Below are 14,110 nucleotides of genomic sequence, written 5' to 3' on the forward strand. Positions count from 1 at the left end.
AGGTGGAGGAGCTCCCAGACCCCCCACGCCCCTGCCCCCCCACCCTCCCCCAACACACACACACACACACACAAACCCATGAAACAGTGACCAGAACTGAGGGATGAGGTGCAGCAGTTCATACCCCTTCCCCCACCCCCCAACCTCCACACACACACACACACACACACACACACACGCAGACCCATCAAACAGTGACCAAAGAGTGTGACCTGAACCAGAACTGAGGGATGAGGTGCAGCAGTTCATACCCCCCCCCTCAACCTCCACACACACACACACACACAGACCCATCAAGCAGTGACCAAAGAGTGTGACCTGAACCAGAACTGAGGGATGAGGTGCAGCAGTTCCTCGTGACGCCCACAGTTGGTCACCTCCATGCGACAGGCCAGACCCAGGCGGTCCATCTTAGCGTACTCTATCTGCACGTCCCAGTAACCCCCCTCCTCAAGTACACCTGCACACACACACACACACACACACACACACACTTTTTTTTCATCTAAAATCACTTCAGAGAACACACGCTGAATTAATTACCAACACACCACACACACACTGGGAAGTGAACAAGGTTTGTGTATTGTCGTCGTTTTTTTCCAGCAAAAATGAATGCTTTTATGAATGAAACCTTAAACATTGTTTGATGTGCGTGCATGCGTTCATGCCTTGTGTATCTATGTGTGTGTTGGTCTGCTGTGCAGGCATTTGATTTTGTTTTTTTATGTTTCTCTGTGTGTGTGTGAGACAGAGAGGGAGGGGTGAGGGGGGGAGGGGAGGGGGGGGGGGGGGCAGTGCTGTTAACACATATCCTAAGTGTGGAAATTTATACATGCCTTTGTAAATCTAATTTACTCATCCACAGAGTGTTTTGTTTTTTGTTGTTGGTGGTGGGTTTTTTTTTTTTTGTTTGTTTTTTTGTTTGGCTGAAAGTGTTCGTATTATTTCAACATAATGTTACAAATGCAACCTTCAACATTGTTTTTTTGTTTTTGTTTTTTTAAATTCAATTTGTTTGTTGTTGTTTTCAGCCAACAGGCACACATTACATTCAACATGTTACCAGTGGAACCATAAACACTGTTTGTTAATTGGTGTCTTTATGTTCATTTAAACCTAAAGGACATAAACATGTTTGTTAATTGATGTCTTTATGTTCATTTAAACCTAAAAGGACAAAATACCTTCAACATATTATTTCTATGTTCATTTATTTTAAGCCTAAAGCACATATTACCTTCAACATCTAGTACAAATGGAAAATTCAACATTTGTTGCTTTGTTGTTTTTTTTTGTTTTGTTTTGTTTTTCAGAAAAAAAGGCACAAATCACATTCAACAAAATCTTATGAAAGGAACCTTCAACAATGTTGATATTTTGTTGTTGTTGGTTTTTTTGTTGTTGTCTTTTCAGCCAAAAAGTACCCACCAACATAAATGTTCTGAAAAGGAAAATTCAACCCCCCCAAGACTGACCTGTGTCCCCCCCCCCCCACCCCCCCCCCCACCTCAAGACTGACCTGTGTCCCCCCAAGACTGACTTGTGTCCCTTCCCCATCCCCCCCCACCCCCAAAGATTGACCAGAGTCCCATTCCTGCCCGCACCCCACCCCAAGACTGACCTGTGTCCCTCCCTCCCACAAAGACTGCCCTGTGTCCCCCCACACCCCAAAGACTGACCTGTGTCCTCCCAAAACCCAAGCCTGACCTGTGTCCACCCAAGATGACCTGTGCCACCCGCCAAGACTGACCTGTGTCCCCCCAAGACTGACCTGTGTCTCCCCCCCCCACCCCCCCCAAGACTGACCTGTGTCCCCCCAAGACTGACTTGGGTCCCCCCAAGACTGACCTGTGTCCCCCCAAGACTGACCTGTGTCCCACCAAGACTGACCTGTGTCCCCCCAAGACTGACCTGTGTCCCACCAAGACTGACTTGGGTCCCCCCAAGACTGACCTGTGTCCCCCCAAGACTGACCTGTGTCCCACCAAGACTGACCTGTGTCCCCCCAAGACTGACCTGTGTCCCACCAAGACTGACTTGGGTCCCCCCAAGACTGACCTGTGTCCCCCCAAGACTGACCTGTGTCCCCCCAAGACTGACCTGTGTACCCCAAAGACTGACTTGTGTCCCACCCCCCAAGACTAACCTGTGTCTCCCCCCCCACCAAGATTGACCTGTCTCCCCCCAAGACTGACCTTTGTCCCCCCCAGCCCCCCAAGACTGACCTGTGTACCACAAAGACTGACCTGTGTTCCCCCAAGACTGACCTGTGTACCACAGACTGACCTGTGTTCCCCCAAGACTGACCTGTGTCCCCTCAAGACTGACCTGTGTCGCACCCACCCCAAGACTGACCCCCAATACTGACCTGTGTCCCCTCAAGACTGACCTGTGTCCCACCCACCCCAAGACTGACCCGTGTCTCCACCAAGACTGACCTGTGTCCCACCCACCCCAAGACTGACCTGTGTCCCACCCACCCCAAGACTGACCCCCCAAGACTGACGTGTGTCCCCTCAAGACTGACCTGTGTCCCACCCACCCCAAAACTGACCTGTGCCCCCCCACCCCCACCCCAAGACTGTCCCGTGTCTCCCCAAAGACTGTCCTTTTTCCCCCCTAAGACTGACCTGTGTCCCCCCACCCCCCTCCACCCAAAGATAAACCAACTGTCCTGTGTCCCTCCCCCCTCCAAGACTGACCTGTGATCCCCCCCTTCCCCCCAAGACCCAAACACTGACCTGTACCCCCCCTGACCCCCCCGACTGACCTGTGTCCCCCACCCCCACTGACCTGTGTCCCTCCCCCCCCAAAGACTGATCTGTGTCCCCCCAAGACTGACCTATGCACCCCCCAAGACTGACCTGTCCCCCCCCACCCCACCTAAGACTGACCTGTGTCCAAGACTGACCTGTGTCCCCCCTCCCCAAGACTGACCTGTGTCCAAGACTGACCTGTGTCCAAGACTGACCTGTGTCCCCCCCTCCCCAAGACTGACCTGTGTCCAAGACTGACCTGTGTCCAAGAGCTCAAACTCCGCGTCATCATAGGATCGAGCTTTGTTCTCCTCCCGCAGCTGGGTGTAGGGGAAGGCGCAGTGAGGGTACTTGTAGAGTGCCCGCATGTAGCTGTGGTCGGGCAGGTTGTCCAGGTAATAGTACAGCTCCTTCACATCCTCCCCGTGGTTCCCCTGTCAACACAAGGCCACTGGCCCCCTACAGGTCAAAGCATCCGCCCAGGAAGCCACAGAATCTGAAGGCACAAGGACGGGCGCAACAGCCGAGTGGTTAAAGCATTGGACTTTCAATCTGAGCGTCCTGGGTTCGAATCTCGATAACGGCGCCTGGTGGGTAAAGGGTGGAGATTTTTCCGATCTCCCATGTCAACATATGTGCAGACCTGCTAGTGCTTGAGCCCCCTTTGTGTAAATATGCCAGCAGAAGATCAAATACGCTCGATAGAGATCCTATAATCCATGTAAGTGTTCGGTGGGTCATGGAAACAAGAACATACCCAGCGTGCACACCCCTGAAATATGGCATATGGCTGCCTACATGGTGGGGTAAAAACGCTCATACGCTTGTGTACATACAAGTGAACATTGGAGTTGCAACCCACAAACGAAGAAGAAGAAGAAGAATGAGGGCACGGGAACCAATCACACAGTCGCCCCAGAATTTTCTCCCCCTTTCAACTAAACCTTGAGCACTGGACTGGACACTGACTTAGTCTTTCTGATGAGAAGGTAATCTGAGGCCCTGTTTGTAGCATGCACTTTTTTTTTCTTTTTTTTTTTTGCGCATGCAAAGAACCCCATGCAACAAATGGGTTGTCCCTGGCAACATTCTGGAGAAAAACCTAACTCCAATATACAAGTGTGTGTGTGTGTGCCTATGACTGAAGCCGGACTCAATGAACAGGAAATGAATGATGCAACAAATGGGTTGTCCCTGGCAACAGTCTGGAGAAAAATCCACTCCCAATATACAAGAGTGTGTGTGTGTGTGTGCCTATGACTGAAGCCAGATTCAATGAACAGGAAATGAATGATACAACAAATGGGTTGTCCGTGGCAACGTTCTGGAGAAAAATCCACTCCAATATACAAGTGTGTGTGTGTGTGCCTATGACTGAAGCCGGACTCAATGAACAGGAAATGAATGATGCAACAAATGGGTTGTCCCTGGCAACATTGTGGAGAAAAATCCACTCCAATATACAAGTGTGTGTGTGTGTGTGCCTATGACTGAAGCCGGATTCAATGAACAGGAAATGAATGATGCAACAAATGGGTTGTCCCTGGCAACATTGTGGAGAAAAATCCACTCCAATATACAAGTGTGTGTGTGTGTGTGCCTATGACTGAACCCGGATTCAATGAACAGGAAATGAATGATGCAACAAATGGGTTGTCCCTGGCAACATTGTGGAGAAAAATCCACTCCCAATATACAAGTGTGTGTGTGTGTGTGCCTATGACTGAAGCCGGATTCAATGAACAGGAAATCAATGATGCAACAAATGGGTTGTCCCTGGCAACAGTCTGGAGAAAAATCCACTCCCAATATACAAGTGTGTGTGTGTGTGTGCCTATGACTGAAGCCGGACTCAATGAACAGGAAATGAATGATGCAACAAATGGGTTGTCCCTGGCAACATTCTGGAGAAAAATCCACTCCCAATATACAAGTGTGTGTGTGTGTGTGTGCCTATGACTGAAGCCGGACTCAATGAACAGGAAATGAATGATGCAACAAATGGGTTGTCCCTGGCAACATTCTGGAGAAAAACCTAACTCCAATATACAAGTGTGTGTGTGTGTGCCTATGACTGAACCCTGACTCAATGAACAGGAAATGAATGATGCAACAAATGGGTTGTCCCTGGCAACATTGTGGAGAAAAATCCACTCCCAATATACAAGTGTGTGTGTGTGTGTGCCTATGACTGAAGCCGGACTCAATGATCAGGAAATGAATGATGCAACAAATGGGTTGTCCCTGGCAACAGTCTGGAGAAAAATCCACTCCCAATATACAAGTGTGTGTGTGTGTGTGCCTATGACTGAAGCCGGACTCAATGAACAGGAAATGAATGATGCAACAAATGGGTTGTCCCTGGCAACAGTCTGGAGAAAAATCCACTCCCAATATACAAGTGTGTGTGTGTGTGTGACTATGACTGAACCCGGATTCAATGAACAGGAAATGAATGATGCAACAAATGGGTTGTCCCTGGCAACATTGTGGAGAAAAATCCACTCCCAATATACAAGTGTGTGTGTGTGTGTGTGCCTATGACTGAACCCTGACTCAATGAACGGGAAATGAATGATGCAACAAATGGGTTGTCCCTGGCAACATTCTGGAGAAAAAATCCACTCCAATATACAAGTGTGTGTGTGTGCCTATGACTGAAGCCTGACTCAATGAACAGGAAATGAATGATGCAACAAATGGGTTGTCCCTGGCAACATTCTGGAGAAAAATCCACTCCAATATACAAGTGTGTGTGTGTGTGCCTATGACTGAAGCCGGACTCAATGAACAGGAAATGAATGATGCAACAAATGGGTTGTCCCTGGCAACATTCTGGAGAAAAATCCACTCCCAATATACAAGTGTGTGTGTGTGTGTGTGCCTATGACTGAAGCCGGACTCAATGATCAGGAAATGAATGATGAGTGCCTAAAACAGCACTCAGTAAGCTCTCTCCAGGTAGGCAGTCTGTTGTGAAAATGACTCAAGTGTTCGTAAAGCGTTCCAAGCTTGGTCTCTTGAGATATGTGCAGAAAAATAAGTACTAATATCAATACTACTACAACTACAACAACTGCTGCTACTACTACTAATAATACCTGGGAGCAGTCAGTAAGACCAAGAAGGAAACAATATACTCATCAAATAACCTTTCATCTGCTTCAGTCACAAATTATTTTATTTATTTATTTATTTTTTTTTTTGTACTCTTATATTTGACTTCATCAAGTTTTTGTGCCTTATACATATTATTATCATTAGTAGTAGTTCTTTTTTTTATGCATTTATCTATTATTTATTTATTTATTATTATTTTTATTATTATTATTATTTTTTTTTTTTCTCAAGGCCTGACTAAGCGCGTTGGGTTACGCTGCTGGTCAGGCACCTGCTTGGCAGATGTGGTGTAGCGTATATAGATTTGCCCGAACGCAGTGATGCCTCTTTGAGCTACTGCAACTCAGTCACAAATGATTCATGATAATGATGACGATGACTGATAATGAAAAATGGAAATGAAACAAGTGAAATCAATATCAATACTGAGACAAAAAAAAACAAAAACAAAAAAAACAAACAAAATTAAAGGAAGACAAAAAAAAAAAAAGTTTTTTTTTTTTCAATGTATACTTAATTCAGTCTGGATTTCTTTCTAACAATTAACAGGCAGGGGAGCCACAAAGTCTTCAGATAAAAAAAATAATTTGTTATGTTGTGCTGTTTTGCTTTCACTTTTGTTTTCTTTCTTTTTTTTTCTTTCTTTCTGTTTTTACTTGACACTTTGAATCCACACTTGAATCCATCACTTTCTTCAAAATATGAACTGATTGTAGGACCAAGTATTATTTCAAGGGACCACTTTGCATCTGATGTAACATATGCATGATAGTTCACTTATAAACTCACACACCAGAAGAAGTATGAAACAACACTAAAACATGTCTGCAGTTACTGAGTTTGCGTTCACATCGGTGATGTCATTCATATCAATGACAATGATAGCAATGATGACAGTGATGCGGATATGGTGACCCGACAATGTCACATCCAGAATGATGGTGATGGTGGAGATGATGGTTAGATATCTTGACAGTGACACGATATAATTACTAATATGAACAACAGTTTCAGTTTCAGTTTCAGCAGCTCAAGGAGGCGTCACTGCGTTCGGACAAATCCATATACGCTACACCACATCTGCCAAGCAGATGCCTGACCAGCAGCGTAACCCAACGCGCTTAGTCAGGCCTTGAGAAAAAAAAAAGTGAATAAATAATAGATAAGCTTACATAAATAAATAAATAAATAAATAATAATTATAATATAAAAAGGTAGTAGTAATAATAATAACAATCATAAAATAATAATAATAATAAATAAATAAATAAATAAAACAACAATGATGATAAATAAGCAAATAAATGTAAAACATGAAGACACACATTCACACATACACCCACACATGCATAACAGATATGCACCAAACATACAGTTTCACAGATACGAAACGCTGTGGGAGCAACAGGATATTGAAACGTATATATATATATATCTTTGTATATATGTGTGTGGGGTTGGGGGTGGGAGATATGGGCGTATGTGTGTGTGCTTGTACAAGTAAGTGTTCATCTGTGTGTGTGTGTGTTTTTTTTGTTTGTGTGTGTGTGTGTGTGTGTGTGTGTGTGTGTGTGTGTGTGTGTGTGCGCCGTGGAAGCTGCGATACGTAGACTAGAAATGAGTGTGTGGAGGAGGGGGGTAGAGGAGGTGCAGAGTAATGTGTGTGGTGTGTGTGTGTGTGTGTGTGTGTGTGTTGGAGCTCATGTACGTTTATATGTATCTGACTATGAACAACAACAAAAAGAAAGAAAGACAGAAAACGTAAGTCCTGGGGTTCCTACACACCTCAAGACCAGTGAGGCCAAAGAGTCGTTCCTTCAGGATGGGATCTTTGCCATTCCACAGAGCCGGGCATGTACACAGCAGGGAGCACTTGTCGCTGGCCCCCAGCAGTCCATCCTCCCCAGACACGTAGGTGTGGAGGGTGGCGTCCTCATAGCTGACGTGCTCCCAGCTGGCGTCAACACAACCCTACACTGTGTACATTTACAGTTCATGTCGGTGGACATGGGTCCAAGACCAGAATACTGGTAAGCACAACGCAGACTGCGACAACACTGACAAGAACGAAGCCCACATGGAGAGACAAGAACAGCAGTCTTGGAACAAAGACGGGCACAATAGCTGAGTGGTTAAAGCGTTGGACTTTCAATCTGAGGGTCCCGGGTTCAAATCACGGTGACGGCGCCTGGTGGGTTATGGGTGGAGATTTTTACGATCTCCCAGGTCGACATATGTGCAGACCTGCTAGTGCCTGAACCCCTTCGTGTGTATATGCAAGCAGAAGATCAAATACGCACGTTAAAGATCCTGTAATCCATGTCAGCGTTCGGTGGGTTATGGAAACAAGAACATACCCAGCATGCACACCCCCGAAAGTAAAGTGGAGTATGGCTGCCTACATGGCGGGGTAAAAACGGTCATACACGTAAAATCCCACTCGTGTGCATACGAGTGAACGTGGGAGTTGCAGCCCACGAACGCAGAAGAAGAAGAAGAAGAAGAAGGAACAAAGCTGAAGCTCCTGCACGCACTGGTTCTACTATTTTCTTCTACATGCATGCGAGTCAAGCAAGAAAGTCTTACAGCTGAGCTTCAGAGAAGGATCCAAGCAGTGGAAAGGAGATGCTTCAGGAGACTCCTTGGCATCTCCTACAAGGACCAAATAACAAATAAAGAAGTCAGGAAAACCATCCGACAGAACATTGCTTGGCAGGAAGACATACTGACCACAGTGAAAAAAGGAAAATGAGATATGGCCATGTGACAAGGTCTGACAGGCTCTCCAAGGCCATCCTTCAGGGCACAGTTCCAGGAGAACAGGAGTCAAGGCAGACAGTGAAAGAATCGGGCAGACAACATCACTGAGCTGAGAGAGTGAAGCTTTGCCGAAACTCAGAACCAATCCTATGACCATCAGAAATGGAGAATTTTGGTGATGTGTTCAGCAGTGCAGCACCCACAAGACCAAACCAGTGACAGGTACAGTTTATATTGACTCTAGAGTGTCAACACACCCCACATTATATAGTTACACAATTCATAGTGACCCTCAAGTGTCAACACACCCCACATTATTCAGTTACAATTCGTAGTGACCCTCAAGTGTCAACACAGCCCACATTATATAGTTACAATTCATAGTGACCCTCAAGTGTCAACACACCCCACATTATATAGTTACAATTCATAGTGACCCTCAAGTGTCAACACAGCCCACATTATTCAGTTACAATTCATAGATGACCCTCAAGTGTCAACACACCTCACATTATTCAGTTACAATTCATAGTGACCTTCAAGTGTCAACACATCCCACATTATTCAGTTACAATTCATAGTGACCCTCAAGTGTCAACACACCCCACATTATTCAGTTACAATTCATAGTGACCCTCAAGTGTCAACACACCCCACATTATTCAGTTACAATTCATAGTGACCCTCAAGTGTCAACACAGCCCACATTATTCAGTTACAATTCATAGTGACCCTCAAGTGTCAACACAGCCCACATTATTCAGTTACAATTCATAGTGACCCTCAAGTGTCAACACACCCCACATTATATAGTTACAATTCATAGTGACCCTCAAGTGTCAACACAGCCCACATTATTCAGTTACAATTCATAGTGACCCTCAAGTGTCAACAAACCCCACATTATTCAGTTACAATTCATAGTGACCCTCAAGTGTCAACACACCCCACATTATTCAGTTACAATTCATATTGACCCTCAAGTGTCAACACAGCCCACATTATATAGTTACAATTCATAGTGACCTTCAAGTGTCAACACATCCCACATTATTCAGTTACAATTCATAGTGACCCTCAAGTGTCAACAAACCCCACATTATTCAGTTACAATTCATAGTGACCTTCAAGTGTCAACACATCCCACATTATTCAGTTACAATTCATAGTGACCCTCAAGTGTCAACAAACCCCACATTATTCAGTTACAATTCATAGTGACCCTCAAGTGTCAACACACCCCACATTATTCAGTTACAATTCATAGTGAACCTCAAGTGTCAACACACCTCACATTATTCAGTTACAATTCATAGTGACCCTCAAGTGTCAACACACCCCACATTATTCAGTTACAATTCATAGTGACCCTCAAGTGTCAACACAGCCCACATTATTCAGTTACAATTCATAGTGACCCTCAAGTGTCAACAAACCCCACATTATTCAGTTACAATTCATAGTGACCCTCAAGTGTCAACACAGCCCACATTATTCAGTTACAATTCATAGTGCCACTCAAGTGTCAACACATCCCACATTATTCAGTTACAATTCATAGTGACCCTCAAGTGTCAACACACCCCACATTATTCAGTTACAATTCATAGTGACCCTCAAGTGTCAACAAACCCCACATTTTACAGTTGCTATTCATAATGAGTCAAGTGTCAACACACCCTACATAATACAGTTGCTATTCATAATGACTGGCAGATGTGGATAAGCCATCTTCACATTCTGGATTTTATTTATCTATGTTTTTTTTTCCAAATTTCCTTACTGAGCAAGCCACATGCTCAAAATGATTATACACATATATATCTCATTCCATACACATCATTTTCACTCAGAATACTGATTATGGGCTCAGAATGTTAAGTCAGACACATAAGGAAGCTATGGGTTGTTTAAAAGTGGGGATTTAAATGTCTGACTTTGCTATATCTTCTTCACCACACCTGGTCTTTTGGACGAGATGATCAACTCAGGTCCCATGTGCAGCATACACTAACTTAATGCATACAGAACACATGGCAACAAGAAGAGCTGTCCCTGTGCAAAATTATATGGAGAAAAACCCACTCTGATAGGAAATCAAAAAGGGAGGATAGAAAGTAAAACGTTACTCCACGTTCATTATTACTTTTATTAAAGTAATGATATTGTTTAAATATCTCAAGTACTCTCAGTTCTATCTTCAGCTTTTATGCTTTTTTTTTTTTTTTTTTTTTCTAAATTGGACCTTTTCCTCTCATAATGATAATGTTCCATCTTCCTCTACTAACTGCTCATGTAGAATTTTAGATGAGATTTGTCTGATGAACAAGACAGACTCTTCCGCTTCACACATGTCTTTTTGCTTTTGGTTCATTCAGGTAGGTATCATAACTCTTATACTGCATAAAGTTGTAATAGTTGCAATCCTGATTGGATCATTCCTTATAAGCCTGTTGTTGACCACACTTACTTTTTATACCATTACAAAGGAAAAATAATATTTATATAAAATCAAAGAAGCAACCTAATTCTGACCTCTGACATTTTCTAAGTAACTCACTTGTTGTCATTGAAGGAATAATCCTCTCTGACTGTGCCCCACTGTCGTTCTGAAAGGTAGGGGCCCCAGAAGTTAGGATCATCAACTGCGTTGTCAAAGTTGAATGGTGATGAAATATGCTCTGCATTCCAAAAACTGTCTGAAGCTATACCTGAAGAGCTCTCTGTGGCAGAGATACACCACAGATTTGGATTTTTGTTCTGGGAGATGTCCTTCTCATCACTGTCGCCCGGTGGTAGAGGAAACAGATCAACTGGAGTCCCAAAGTCCTGTTGCTTGTCTGTGGTGTTCTCGACCAAGCCTGGTTGTGCTGGAGACACATCTCCCCCCAGCTGTTTCCTCTTCTTTTCTGAGGGGGGCTCTACATCTGGAGACCCTTCCTTTGACTGGGACGCTTCTTCTTCCTCGTGTTTTGTTTTTGGCATTGTTGGGATGCTGCAAGATAACAATGTGTCAGTGTAATTTACTAAAGTATAAAATTTGTATTACACACACACACACAAATGGGATGGGAAGAAAAGAAAAGCACTCTTACCCACTAACCCAACTATCTGTCAATTCCTTACAGTGTTATATATCTCAGTAGTCAATATCACTAAGGCCAGATCTATTGCCACAATGCAAATGCAGTGTTAATCTAAAATACATTAAAAGCGATCGCATTCAAACACAATACTGAAACAGTGACTGTCGTGGTTAATATGTTGGTGTTGGTGTTCTTTTCCATTAGTGCCATTGCCAGTGATCATGCTAAATCAAAGACAGGAACTGAAATTATTTAACAATCAAGCAAGGAATTGTGACTGATTTTATAGTATAGTATAGTATAGGATTTTAAATCAAATACTTTACAATATAATATGTTTGTACAATCACTTGTAGAAAGGCACCAACTTAACAAGAACATAGCAACAGCTTCGTCAGTGACTGTTTCTGTGCACGAGTCAGCATGCTATACACTTGTGTCCGCAGGAGCGCTTTTGCCATCCTTAGTGACAGCGACGTACCTCAAAATCGTCCTTCATTTACTTGTCACGGACGAAACTCAGATCGATAGCATCCATGAGTAAAGTCCTATTTTAGCATCCTAAACATTCATGTTTGTCTGTGGCATCACGGGCTAGCTATAAAACCCTGGCACCGGTCTACCAGCAGATGTTATGCTTTTTGTTCACACGAGTACTTTTGCTTTCGTCAGTTGCAAGATGTTCAAGGGAGGTCATCCTTCAACATTCTTTTTTTAAAATGCTTCATTATCAGAGTTATTCACCATTGTATGTTTTGCCCAGCAAGCACGCACGCTTCCCTTGATATTATTATTATTATTATTATTATTATTATTATTACTATCATGAGACCATAAACTGTGGTCCCTTGTACAGCATGCACTTAATTAGGGCACATAAAAGAGCCCACGGCAACAAAATATGTGATGTTCCTGGCAAAATTCTGCAGACAATTCCACTTTGATAGGAAAAACAAATGCACTTGTAGGCAGAAAAAAAAAACGTATATAAAGGTGGTGCTTTAATGTAACCGGACATTATTCTCCTTGGGGAAAGCATTCTGAATCTCACACAAAGAAATCAGTTGTGACAATGAGTAAAAATACAATACAATACAATACAATACAATACAGGGAATGAAGAGGGAGAGAGGGTGTACATACATCCTTTTGCTGGTCACAATACAAGTGGTATATGTGGGGGGAGGGGGATGGTGGTCATTCCTCACTTTGCTGGTCACATTACAAGTACTATATGTAGGGAGTGGGGAAATGGGAGGGGGGGGGTGTCAATCCTCATTTCGCTGGTCACATTATGAGTGGTATAGGTGGGGAGGGGAAGGGAAGGGGAAGGATGTCTAGTATTCCTCCCCGAGAGGAAAAAGTGACCTGAGAGAGCAGTGGCCCCCCTACACCGGCTCCTGGCCACATCATCACCATGTTTCATCACACCGAGGTCCGCCAGGCCGGGACAGTTGGAGTGCTGGACGAATTATTGATGTGGAAGGAAATGAACTGCAAAATTACAACCCCCCCCCCCCCCCCCCCCCAACCCTAATCCCCTAACCCCTTATCCTCCTCCAACCTCCTCCCCCACTTTCCTCTCAGCTCCCCGCCCCCCCCCCCCCCCCACACACACACACACCCCACACACACAACCAGCCTCTTCCCCCACCTCCTCCTCCTCACACCATTTTTGAGGGCAGGGAAGTTGGGATCTCTCTCTACAACCCCACCACCGTCCATCTCCCTCAACCTCCCCCGCCCTCCCCCCCACCTCCCTCCGCCCCCCCTCAACCACCCCATCACACTTGTTGGCGGGGTGTGCCACGGCCCTCGGGGGTGTGGGGTGTGGGGGGGTTGGGGGAGGGGGGGGAGAGGCGGGGGAAGGGGGAGGGGTCCCGGCGTCACCTCCACGGGTCAGCAGACAGCATTTCTCATTCATATATCTTCCTTGGTGATCAAAGAGGAAAACCGCGTCAAATAATGCAACCCAACTGATTCCCTCACTCCACCCCCTACCCCCACCCACACCCCCCAACACACACACACACCCTTCCTCACACTATACCCACCCTCCATCCTCCACCCCCACCCCGCCCTCATCTTCCATCACACCTCCCCCACCCCCCCTCATCCCCGGGCCGTTGGTCACTGAGACAGGAAAGTGCAAATTGATAACTTGCTGTAGGTGCCGGCCCCTGACGAGAGGGAAGGGGTCCATGGAATCAATCCGTCGGCAGGCCTGGCTGCCTGCCTGACTCCGAGAATCGCTCTCTTCTCGTTCTGCTGGAGTTAGGACTCAGTCAGGCTGGCAATGAAACTTGGGGGGGGGGGGGGGGGGCGTGGTGGAAGTTGTAGGCTTGGGGGGTGGGGGGACGGAGGGGGGGGGGGTTAGGGAGGAGA

The 14,110-nt window shown here is 45.1% G+C and overlaps 1 protein-coding gene across 1 annotated transcript in view; it reads right to left on the minus strand.

Annotated features, from left to right (window-relative positions):
- LOC143302356 (uncharacterized) overlaps positions 1-12,387 on the minus strand; it is a 51,033-nt gene extending 38,646 nt beyond the window's left edge. Inside the window, exons 1-5 of the mRNA XM_076616998.1 lie at positions 12,207-12,387; positions 11,200-11,634; positions 7,665-7,833; positions 3,019-3,193; positions 319-460 (exon numbers count right to left, since the gene is read on the minus strand). Of these exons, the coding sequence (XP_076473113.1) occupies positions 319-460; positions 3,019-3,193; positions 7,665-7,833; positions 11,200-11,624 (911 nt within the window). The 5' untranslated portion in view covers positions 11,625-11,634; positions 12,207-12,387. The remainder of the gene's footprint in view (positions 1-318; positions 461-3,018; positions 3,194-7,664; positions 7,834-11,199; positions 11,635-12,206) is intronic.
- Positions 12,388-14,110: the final 1,723 nt, after the last annotated feature.

The sequence above is a fragment of the Babylonia areolata genome, chromosome 29 (genome assembly GCF_041734735.1).
Source record: "Babylonia areolata isolate BAREFJ2019XMU chromosome 29, ASM4173473v1, whole genome shotgun sequence".
NCBI lineage: Eukaryota > Metazoa > Mollusca > Gastropoda > Neogastropoda > Buccinidae > Babylonia > Babylonia areolata.